Source organism: Myotis nattereri (assembly GCF_964212035.1).
Source record: "Myotis nattereri genome assembly, chromosome: 10".
Taxonomy (NCBI): Eukaryota; Metazoa; Chordata; class Mammalia; order Chiroptera; family Vespertilionidae; genus Myotis; species Myotis nattereri.
Window position 1 is genome coordinate 26,058,479 of NC_138085.1, and position 12,042 is coordinate 26,070,520.

Sequence of the window (12,042 nt, forward strand, 5' to 3'; positions counted from 1 at the left end):
GGGAGGGTGGGGAGAAAGCATCAAGCAAAGGCCCTGGCAGGGGCAGCTCAGCAGTGATAGCATCAGCCTGTGTCCGGAATGGTCACGGGTTGGATTCCCAGTGGCATGTCCCTGGGCTGTGGGATTGCTCCCCGGCATAGAGGGGTGTGTGCTGTAGGCATCCAATAGATGTGTCTCTCCCATCGCTTTTTCTCTCTCCCTCCCTCCCTCCCTCCCTCCCTCCCTCTCTCTCAGAAGGGCAATGGAAAAAGTATCCTGGGATGAGGATTAAATAAGAAGAAGAATAAAAAAGTAGAAACAAAAGGATGGCCTGGCAGCCCGGGTCCGCCCCGCAGCTGACCGCCTTCAGAGGGTGTGTATTCTCCACGAGGGCCTGCCCTGCCGCTGACACTCCCTCCCCACCTGCTGGACCTGCCTGGCCCCGCAGGCACCTGACTGTGTAGCCCCAAACATATTAAAACAAGGCTGTGCGAAGGAAGTCTTCACGTGGTCAGGCCACTGGGCTGAGACAAGACCTGGATTTGAGTCCTGACTGGGCCACTACACTCAGGACTGGCCCGAACAAGTTATTGAATCTCTCTGAGCCTCTTTCCTCATCTGTTTGAAGAGAAGGATAAAAACGCAGTCAATTCTCAGGATTCGCGGTATAATGTCCTATGGAGCCCCCGCGAGCACTGAGCAGTGTAGACTGCAACTGTCCCCACCAGTTCCTGTGAGTCTCTGGCCACATTTCTGTCAACCAATCAAGACATAAGGACGCTTTGTGCCATATGCTCACTGGGACAGCCAACAGCACCAGACCTCGGGCCGGAACGACCCTCATGTGCCACTCGGATATTTTCCCTGAGGCCCAGCGCAGCGTGCACTTGGGACACTAGACAGCACTGCAGCACTCCACCTGGGGGCCGTTTCAAACAGCGAAATCGCCACCAAAAAGCAAGAGAAGAGGACTCCATGGCACTCAATGGACCACAGCAGGGATGCTCGTGTGGAGTATGAGAGCTGAAACAGGCAGGAGTCAGAGGCCTTGTTCAACCGCAGCTGCAAATGTGCACATCAGGCGATCCCAGGATCTCGCCCTATGGACAGGCCCCTGACAGGACATGGGGACCAAAGGGGGGTGACAAGTGCATCTCAGCGAGGAGGTGAGTTTGCCAACAGGGAACGCGGGAATGACGGGGAGCAAGCATATGTCCTTCTGGAATGGCTGGTGAGAGAGGATGAAGATGCCCGTGCCCGACACAGTCATCCCCATCATCCATGTGGGAGGGGCGGTCACCCACACCTGGACGATGCCCCATCCCAGCCACCAGCTGGAGGCCCTTCCCTCCTGACCATCAGCTGTGACGGTGACAGGGCAGGTGAAAGGGCACCATTTCCAGGGGACTCCCCTGAGCTGAGCGCAGCGGGAGCTGAGGGAGCTGGTGTGACTGAAGGCGGAGATGCTGCTGCAGGGGCGGGCGGTACCTGTTGTTCTCCTGCCGCAGCCTCTCCTCCTCTCCATGGTTCTCTCTGGCGGCGGCCAGGGCCTTGGCCTCCTGCTCCTGCTTCAGGGCCTCCTGGGCTTCGGGCCCCTGCTTCTCCTGCTGCCCCGGCTCCTCCAGCTCCCTCTCCTCGGCCCCCTGTTGGTTCTGGGGGCCCAGACTAGAAGGATCCTCCTGCCCAGAGGGAAAAGGTGAGGATGCCTCACTGGGTGCTGGCCCCGGGGAGCAACAGACCCCGTATCCCTGCACCCCCACACGCACTGAGGGGCCAAGAGCAGGGCAAGTGCAGACCCCAGAAGAGCAGGGACCCTCGGGGCAGGCAGCACCCGCCGTGCTGAGTGCGGCTCTCCCAGCACTGAAGGAACTGCGCTGGCCGGGCCCACATGGTGCTACGGGAGCCCTGCGCCCTCTCCACACTCGGGACCTTTAGGGGCACAGGATGCCCGCTCTCTGGATCAGCTCCTTGGCTGCCCTCTGTGACCACATGTAAAAGCCTATTTTTTTAAAAGGACATAGAGATCAACCAAAGGACTTCTATGCCAGCATATAGGCCTAACCAATGGACAGGGACAACACAGGGCTGAGAGCATGAGTTCCCTCCCCCCACCAATAGGGGGCAATGTGGGGATATGGACACATATGTAATAACTTCATCGACTGTGGTGGCTGGTAAGCAAGGAGGCATGGAGGAGTGCTCTTGCCTCTGAGGCTGGGACTCTTCGCGGGGATGTGGGTGTCCTCAGGAGCGCCAGGGCCCGGCTGAGATGGCAAAGGCTGAGGGCAAGCGGTGTCCTCAGAAGAGCCAGGGCCCGGCTGAGAAGGCAGCGGCCAAGGGCAAGCGGGCCCCAGCAGAAAAGCACCTGGAGGCGGACGCCGCAGCGGGGTGCTGGGTGGGGAGTGGAAGAATCGCGAGCCCCAGGCCGCCCCCGCACTGCTCGCTGCAGGACCTGCGGGTGGAGATGCTGGTGGGTATCTGTGCCTCGCTCCCTGTCACCGACCTGGCCAGCCTGGCCCAGGTCTGCACCAAATTCCGCCGCACCCTGCACATCCACAACATCTGGAGACGGCGCTGCCGGGAGGAGTTTCGCGTTTGTGAAACCTTGCAGAATCTGGAGGCAGTAGGTACCTCTTACCGAGAAGTCTATGCGAAGCTGTTCCACCCAGACAGACACATTTTGGGTTTGTGGGGGCGAGATATTGAGCTCTATAAAACACTGCTGTATGTAGCGGTGGACGGCTTAGGTATTACTGGTTGGACTTACAGGCCTGGTCTTAACACCCATGTGGACGGCCCAATGCAATTCAAGCCCGCGTTCCGAATCCGCCTGACGGAGCGGAAATCAGCCACGGTGGAGTGCATGGAAGGCCGCCACCGCAGGCCCCACAGCCGCCACCTGCAGATTCGGAAGGACAGGCTCACCAGCCAGTGCCAGAAGAGAGACCACCGAAGGGATTCACCCACGCCGCTTAGGGAGGAATTCGGGACTGCTGGCGCTGATATGGAATGTCACAGTGCGGCATCACTGCCGGACCTACCGCTGCTCTGCCTCCCACCCAGCCACCCGGACGACCTCATCAGGCCAGGCCTCTTCCAAGGCAAATGCGATCGGATCGCTTGGGCCTCACGATTTTCATGCTCAGCTTCCACGGGAAGTGTGCCAGGCTCACGCACAGCACGGGAATCGCATTCCACATATTAGAGATCCACCTCACGCGCAGCATCCAGCTGCGAGGTGGCGAGATCTTCCGGGACTTCCACGAGCTCTCCCGCGTGGTCCGGGAGATGGAGGAGCAGGTGCTCCGGGAGCAGCAGCAGCAGCAAGAAGACGGGACCGAGGAAAGCGAGGGCCATGGCTGGCATGCCCTGCCCAGCCCAGCGTCGGGGAGTCCGGGGCTGCAGCTGCAGAGGAGCAGCCTGTCCCGTTTGTTCTGCCTGTGGGCCTGAGCCCAAGGGACCAGAACTACCCCCGGACCTGCAGGATATGTTTCTATGGCATGGAAACTGTTCCCGTATGTCCCTCACACTGGCGCTACCCTGGAGTCGTCATCCTGTTCGATGAGAACCACTTGGGGTTCATCGATCTGGAGGAGAAAGCCATCATCCTGTTTGGCAGAGTCCAGAACACCTTCCAGAATGTGGAGGCAGCATCCCCGCAGGCCTTCCTGGGGATGCTCAAGAACATTCACCCCCGACCACGTTTACCACCCGAGAGGATATCTGATGTTTAGAGAGAGTGGGGGAGAGAGGGAAAGAAAGAAAGAATCGATGTGAGAGAAACACATCAGTTGGTTGCCTCCTGCCCAAGCCCGGAACAGGGCCAGGCTAGGTAGGGGCCAGCAATTGAGGTCGAAATAAACCTTAAACCAGTGGTTCTCAACCTTCCTAATGCTGTGACCCTTTAATACAGTGTCTCATGTTGCGGTGACCCCCAATTTCATTGTTACAAATTGAACATAATAAAAGCATAGTGATTAATCACACAAAAAAATAATAACTTAATCAATAAAAACATTTTAAAAATAAAAGAAAAAGAAAAAGTACATAGAACAGCAGTCAGGATACAGAATATCTGAACAACACTAGCAGCCAACTGACCCTGATATTTACGGAACAACCATCGAATGGGCACAGCCAGCAGCACCGCCCTCCTCCTCCCCTCAGTCCTGTCAACCACCACCAAGATGGCCAGTGTCCCAGGGAGGCAACACCTGCCCCCGCGGCCGGCAGCGGCTGAGAATTGCTGGTCTGAGATGCAGCTGAGCGAGGGAACTGGTCACCAAGGAATCACTGATCAATGACCAGGACACGGCTGTGATCCTGCAGGCTCCCTCGGGCAGGCGGCGGCGCCAGGGGTACATGCGCTCTGGAGGGCCTACCTGCTTGGCCCTGGAGGGCCTCACGGTGTTGGCGATGTTAGACTGGAGTTCTCCCTCCAGCTCTTCCTTTTGGCTGTTGGCCTTGTCCTGGGTGAGTTGGGTCCCCAACTCTTCCAGCTGCAGAGCCAAAGACCCAGCCCGTGCCACAGTCAGGTCACAGAGTGAACTTGGCTTGAGAGCAAACCCCAAACCTGTCACCCCACGGGACACCTGGCCACCGGCTTGCCCGTCTATTCCGGACACCGCCCACCGTTACCTCTTTCCGGAGCTGCTGGTTCTCCTCCTGCAGCGTCTCTACTGTGCCCCGGAGGGCATGGGTATTCTCCTCCAAATCAGTGATCCGCGTGCAGGCTGAAGAGCAAAGTGGAGTCAGAGCCCAGCTTCCAGGGCCTCCACTTCCCCTCTCTGACTCTGGCCCCGAGAGGACCATCCCCCCAGACGGCCACCCCCCCACCCCGAGGCCAAGGTGTGAGGGCCGGGGATGGTCAGCTGGGTGTCGTACACAAGGTGCTGCCTCTGTTGGTTGTGGCCCCTGTGCTGGCTCAGCTGGGGGCCGGTAGGGGAGCCATCCAGAGCTTAAGAAGAAGGCAGGTGACCGTGGAGAGGCCAAAGCAGAAGTTCCAGACGGTGGAACTGCTGGAACCACTTTTTACCGAGTTCTAACCTGACTGTCTAGTCAAGGATTTCAGAGACTCACAGAGACGGCAAAGACATGGCATGGTCCGGGCCAGCCGTCAGAGTGGGGGGGGGGGGGGGTTCTGGGTGGCTCAGCTGGGGAGTGGGAGGCACGGTCATTGACCAGTATGCCTGTGGGGGGTAGCGGATCTGGGGCGCGTGTGTCGAGGACTTGCCACCCGTGGGTGAGATCCTTCAGGAGGAGAGGTCACTGAGCAGCCCCTGCCCAGGGAGACAGAGAGCAGACTGCACCCATCTGCCCGAGGAGGACATGAACGGAGGAAATCAGCCCAGGCCTCTGTTATAATGCAGGTGAGTGAGCACTGGGGAAGCTCCTGCCATCCAGAGCTTTCAATCCCCCACGGACAGATCTAAGACAGCCTCTGGGGTCAGCGTGCTGTCATCTGGAAGCTCCCGGGACTGTCCACACGGGCGCTGAGAAATCTGAATCTACTTACTTGTAGTTCATGTCCTGACTTTGAGGCTGCCAGGCCCTTCATGTTCCCCTTGGGGAGAATGGCAATGAAACGGTCCCAAATGACCCCGGAAGCACACCCTACTGACTTGGGCTGAGGGTGGGCTGACCCAGGCGATTCAGAGCCAAGGGCTCAGCTCCCTGGGTGAGGGAGAAGCCACAGCCAGGCTGGCTCCCGGGCGCCAGGGGGTGCTGCCTACCTTCTATCAGCAGCTCCAGCTCCCAGCTCTGGTGGGCAGGCTGGTTCCTCCTCTGGACCTGTTCAGCCTCGAGGGCCATGATGTCCCCCAGCAGCTCCTCAAGGAACTGCTGGGGGATGTGTCCACGATCCTAGTGCAGGAAGAGGGGTGGGGTGAGGATGCGCACCATGGAACCCGCTGGCCTGCCCCGTCCCAGGGCAGCTACCCTCATTCCCCAGGATGAAGGGCCTCCATGCACCTGCTCACTTCCTAGAGCACCGCTGCACACAAGGGACTCCAACAGAGGGTCCTGCTGGGAGACCTACAGCCACTAAAAGACATGCTGACCCCGTGGTAGGTGATGAAGACCCATGAGGCCTCTGTGGTGTCTGAGCAAAGTGACGCACAGCACAGGGCTGCAAAGCAGGTGACAGGAGGACGGGCGGCTCTCAGGCCCATTAGCTGGTTTACCATGTCTTGGAATTGCCGTAGGGACTCCCAAATCACAGCTCGACCCACATCCTAGTTGCCAGCTGAGACCCTTATTGCCAGTCACCCACCTACATCCATCCTTACAGAAAGCAACACAGCAGTCAGGCCCTATCCGTTTGTTTTTTTTTTTTGTTTTGTTTTGTTTGTTTTTTTTTAACATCCTATAGAATAAAAGGCTAATATGCTAAGTGTCCGGTCATCCATTCAACCAATGAAAACATAATACACGAATGATATGCTAAGGCCACTCAACAGCTTGCTATGACGTGCACTGACCACTGGAGGGCAGACGCTGCAACTGGCAGGTTGGCTTGCTGCTGGGGTCTGGCTGATTGGGGCTGAACTAGACAGGCCTGACATGCCCTGGGGCCCTCCCAGGGTCCCTCCCCACTAGCCAACCTCCTGTGTCCCTCCCCGCCCTCATCATACACCAGTGGAGTCCCACTGCCTCGCCTATGCCCTCTCGCAATCTGGGACTCCTCAGGGGCTGTCAGAGAGCCAGTTTCAGCCGAATTCCCGTAGGCCAGGCCAAGGGATCCCAATTGGTAGAAGGGAAGCCGTGGACCTGCCGCCAGTGGACACGGTTCTGGTCAAAGCCTGGCAGCGGGAAGGGTTTGCTCACAGACTCGGGAGTCACCTGGACACCGTCTCTCTGCCCATCCCCGGCCCTGCGCCAGGTGCCCTCTGTCCTTGCACAGTCACTCCTCACAAGAGCCCTGAGGGGGAGGCAGGGACAGTCCCTTCTCACACAGGAAGAGGCTCTGCACTCACCGACTCTACGACCACCGACTCTTCTTACTCCAACTCTTCACACCGACTCTTCACACAGACAATTCACACCGACTCCGCACCACCAACTCCGCACCCACCGACTCCTCACCCTCCAACTCCACGCCCACCGACTCCACGCCCACCAACTCCGCACCTAACATTCCACTGTCTCCATGGCCCCCCAACCAAACTGCTCTAGGCCCAGCATTCCAAACGGCTCTGCCAGAGGCTCATGCCGCATGCCAACTGCTTTAGGAATACGCAAAAATTAGGACACTCTCCCCATGAAGATTAAGATCTATCTGGAACATAAAATATAAAGAAACATAAAGGTTATGTTTATAGATCCTATACCATTATCAATGGAAATTAACCACTTCATTCTGATATGTCTGTCTATGTTTCAAAAAATTATTTTTTCCCATCAGCCACATTACAGAAATTTGATTCGTTCCTTTCAGAAAACTACACAGTCATTTTATTTTGTGAAGTCTTACCTACAGAGCCCAGCTCGGAAATTCTCACCATCGACTGTCAATAGTTCATACGTAAGACCCCTCAAGTCCACCAGTCAATTGCCTAAAAAACAATTTGACAGACCACTCACTAATGTGTAGTTTATAAGAAAAATGAACAAAGTAAAGCTATATATTTGAGAAATATTTTATATACATATATATTTTTAAAAATATATATTTTATTGATTTTTTACAGAGAGGAAGGGAGAGGGATAGAGAGTTAGAATCATTGATGAGAGAGAAGCATCGATCAGCTGCCTCTTTCACACTCCCCACTGGGGATGTGCCCACAACCAAGGTACATGCTCTTGACAAGAATCAAACCTGGGTCCCTTCAATCCCCAGGTCAGCCCACTATCCAGTGAGACAAACTGGCTAGAGCTATACTTTATATATTTTTTAAAAATATATCTTTATTGAGTTCCGAGGGGAAAGGAGAGATAGTGAGAGAGAAACATCAATGATGAGAGAGAAGCATTGATCAGTTGCCTCCTGCACGCCCCATAATGGGGATCAAGCCCCCAACCAGGGCATATGCCCTGACTGGGTATCTAATGGTGACCTGCTGGTCGTAGTGATACACTCAACCACTGAGCCATGCCGGCCAGACTGGAAAATATTTTAACAAAAGGACTTTGTACATAGCTTTCTGTGCAAGGAGTACTAAATTAGCACATGCAAGAAAGACATTTAGAGAACAAATATACAGGCACCCTCAAAACAGAATTTAAACATTTAGGCTTCCAATCAATTATTTCTAAACTAGTAATGGTTTACTTGGGTGAATTAAAAAACTCATTCTTAATTTAAGACAAATTTAAATTGTTTAAAGTAGATGAAATCTTTGGACTTAGATTGGGGGTGGGGGGAGAGTACTGATTAGCATTTCGATTCATTATCCAGCTCCAATGACTGTTATAAAATTACTGAAAGTGAATCTGGACAAGCAATGGGTCCGGGCTGCTGGTCACTCCTTGAGCCAATGAAGCAGAGACAGGGTTTAGATCATTTATTCCATGAATGCAGCAGAAGGAGAGAGCAGCAGGTCACCCACAGACGTCTGCTCTACCCCCTGTCCCCCACCCCCAATAAGCCAGCTGCTTATCTTGGGTAGAAGGACAAAGATCCCACGGGAAAGCAGACATTTCAGGTCTGGGAAAGTAGCAAGGTATAGTGGTTACAGGTTACAGGCTACTCGGGCTGGGTGTTGGCAGAGGCCGGTGGCTCCGGGACCAGATTACAGGCAATGAGGTTGCTGATCTAGGCCTTTCTCAGAAAGGAGGGTGGCCTGCATTCCCTTGTTAGCTCCCATGTCCCAGGGCGGACAACTCTCCACCAGATCAGAACGTGCTTTCCCTCATTAGAACAGAACAATCATGGTTAACAGAGCACCATTCATATTCCTTGTAATCATAGCGAGTCCCCAGCAGTCTATTCCTGCCCCGAACAAAAGAACAAAACTGAAAAAAATCCCACCTAAAGTGGTTACTTTTTCATACCTATCTCAATCAATTCCTCGTACAGAAGCTATTCCATAAATCTAACCGCCTTCATTTGTGGGCAGCATGATGAGATTTCAATTCATGTCCAACGAAATGTGATCTAACCTGGAAACAAATTTATAGATGCAGTGACCTGAAGTGAGAACACAGCAGATAACATATACTTTAAGGAATCTTGAGATAATGAAAATTATTTATCATTATGCAAATCAAGATTTCAAGAACAGTTGAATTGATGAGCTTATGCCAAAGGGATATAAACTGGATGATAAAATTTCAAACTCTCTGCTCCCCGTTGTCAGGGCCAACATTTTAGAGAAACGATGCAAAATTTATGAACCTAGTGCTATTTTTAAGGAAAATACATAAGAATGACACAGAAAACAGGATGAGGCCGACTGAAACCACAAAAGAGTGAGCACAACCCTGGCACAGTGATGAGCACATTGCACACATTGCATCTCATTCACTCAACTCAAAGTCATCAAGGTGTTCCATGAACTCCCATGGACTGAGCTGTATTTTGGACCACGGATATGCACAAAGGTTAGGAGTCACAGAAAGTTTTCTTTCCTAAAAATTGGTCCACGACCTGGCCGGTGTGGATCAGTTTGCTGGAGCATCATTCTCTACACGGAAAGGCTGTGGGTTCAATTCCCAGTCAGGGCACATACCTAGGTTGGGCGTTCAGTCTCCAGTGGGAGTGTGTATGAGAGGCAACCAACTGATGCTTTTCTCTCACATCAATGATTCTCTCTCTCAAATCAATAAGCACATCCTTGCCATAGGATTTAAAGAAAAAGTGGGTTCCATTAGGTCGTAGAAAGTCATTCTCAAATTTTCAGTTATCAATTCTTAGCAACTTCTCCAATAGTTTCAAAGAATACCTTGAAGCTAACTAAACCAGCAATACCATTCTTTTCTTTATACAAGCAGGTTTACCGGCACCCGAGCCTTGTCGGCCTGGTCCAGTGGTTGAGTGTCAACCTATGAACCAGAACCAGGCAGTTATGGTTGGCTTCCAGGTTGGGGCCCATGTCCCAGTTGTGGCCTCCATCCCCAATGCGGGGTGTCCAGGAGAGAGCCAATCAATGGTTCTCATCATTGGCGTTTCTCTTTCACGCTCCGTCTCCAGTTTTCTGTGAAGTCAATAAAAGTATATATAAAATAAGAATTCTCCTCAAAAAAAATGAATAAAGAAGTAAGGGTAGAGGACGCCCTGACTGGAGAGGGCGGTGGGTCTCTGCTGTGGCCCCACATAAACATACCTGGGGAGGTTACATAGGCAAGCCCCTCTCCTGCTGGGCTAACGCCTCCGGTCCTGGTGGGCCCTCTTCCAAAGTGGTCAGAAGGTCTATGGTGATTCTGCTGCACAGCCGAGTCCAGCACCACCGGCTAAGTGTGGGGGATGCTGATCTCACAGGGACACACTGCACACGGGCCCCTCACAGGGTCTCACCGCAGAAACACAGCTGCCATTCGATCCCTCGCAACTCTTGCTGACCAGGCCGGGCACCCGACTCGCGGCTCCAACTACCTCCCAGCCTTCCACGGTGGGTCCACGTCCACAGGGCACTCACTTCCCCTCTTAGCAATTTCCTCAGTTTCTCCACAGGCTCAGGCTCACAGCCCGGAATCCTCTGCAGGCCACTGCTCTTCAGCACCAACATTGTTTCCAGCACACAGCGAACCTTAAAAACATAAAGAAAAGAAAGAGAGAGCCATCCATTTCAAATGGTCATCACTTCAACTTGGGAAGAAACAAACCAACTCTGCACGTGGCCACCACTGCTGATAAACCCGATGGTTGCAGGCAGACCATCCCCACTCCAGCCTCTGCAGCCTTTTAACATGACCCGGCACCGGACTCCCGCCAGACCTCCACCGGGGCCTGGACCACTACCCACAGAGCTCCCCTTCCCTCTCCTGCTCCCCTCCACCCCCCTCCTCCCACTGGTTCTCCCCCCACCCTGCACTCCTCCCTCCTGGCCCTGGGCTCTGAGCCACCCCTCCTCTCCACGACATTGGCCATTCCTTCCCCACCCCTGGCCTGTACACTCTTTAACTTTTCAACTGGAAAGAATGTCACACTGAGAGAAAAGTCGCAAGCACAATTCAGAGACCTCCCAGAGAGCCCTGTCTGAGATTTCTCCGAGTATTCACTTTTCAGTGAGAGCATTCACACAGCATCACACCCACCCATGCTCAGTGTCCACTGCTTATGTTAAGGGCTGTGCGTCCTCAGAGGGCTCAGACCACAGCACATCCCAGTGAGCATGTCACGTTTCAGGATGGTCCCGTCCTCCCTCCTGAGCCTGTGTCTCCTGCATGTAGTGCTGTCCACTAAAGGCCCAGCTGAGAACATGCGCTGACCCCACCTTCCCTCCCACCCATTTTCCGCCTGGTCAGTTCCAACTCCCACACCCTCTCCCACACCCACATCCACTACCACAGAGCTAATCCTCCCACCACCATCTCTGACCCCTGAAGGGGGTCTTCCTGCCTGACCACCTCCGTCTTCTACGTTGTAGCCAGGGTGACCGTTAGCACGAACCCTTCCCAGTCCATTTTCCCACTCAGAACCCTCCAGGTGCCTCCAGGATCAAGGCCCAAGTCCTTGCAATGGCCTCTGCCCTGCTCCCCTGTGGGCCCCACACGCACCCTCTCCCGGCTCCTCACACATCCCTCGGGGCTCCCCCGCCCTCCCCTATCTCTGATCTGCACAAAAGGAAAAGAGGCAGGAGCTCTGCTCAGCCCTGTGTTCTACAAGGGGAAACTGAGGCTTGGAAGACTCAGGTCACATTGCTGTCCACTGCTGAGCCAGAAGTCCAGGTCGCTGACACCTGAGCCCTGAGCCACACGGCCTTCCTCAGTGAACATTTGTTGAACAGATGAGTGTGAATTAAATCGACTCTAAACTCACAAAAGACCCTAGTTTTAGTAAAGGAATAAGGTTTGCTCACACACTCACGATAAAAACATCTTCATCCCAGGAGCACATGATAACAGATGGCTAGGGCATGGCACACAGTATTTCCCCACTTATTTCACCTGCTGCTCAGCATCTGC

General features: G+C 53.9%; 1 protein-coding gene across 1 annotated transcript; it reads right to left on the minus strand.

The window, feature by feature from the left end:
• Window positions 1–3,869: 3,869 nt before the first annotated feature.
• On the minus strand, window positions 3,870–6,843 carry LOC308526508 (uncharacterized protein). The gene is made up of 3 exons (XM_081101612.1): window positions 5,712–6,843; window positions 4,618–4,712; window positions 3,870–4,478 (listed from the first exon to the last, which is right to left on the minus strand). The coding sequence occupies exons 1-3, from the start codon at window positions 5,788–5,790 to the stop codon at window positions 4,152–4,154; spliced, it is 501 nt and encodes a 166-aa protein (XP_080957738.1). The 5' UTR covers window positions 5,791–6,843; the 3' UTR covers window positions 3,870–4,151.
• Between the last annotated feature and the right edge of the window lie 5,199 nt (window positions 6,844–12,042).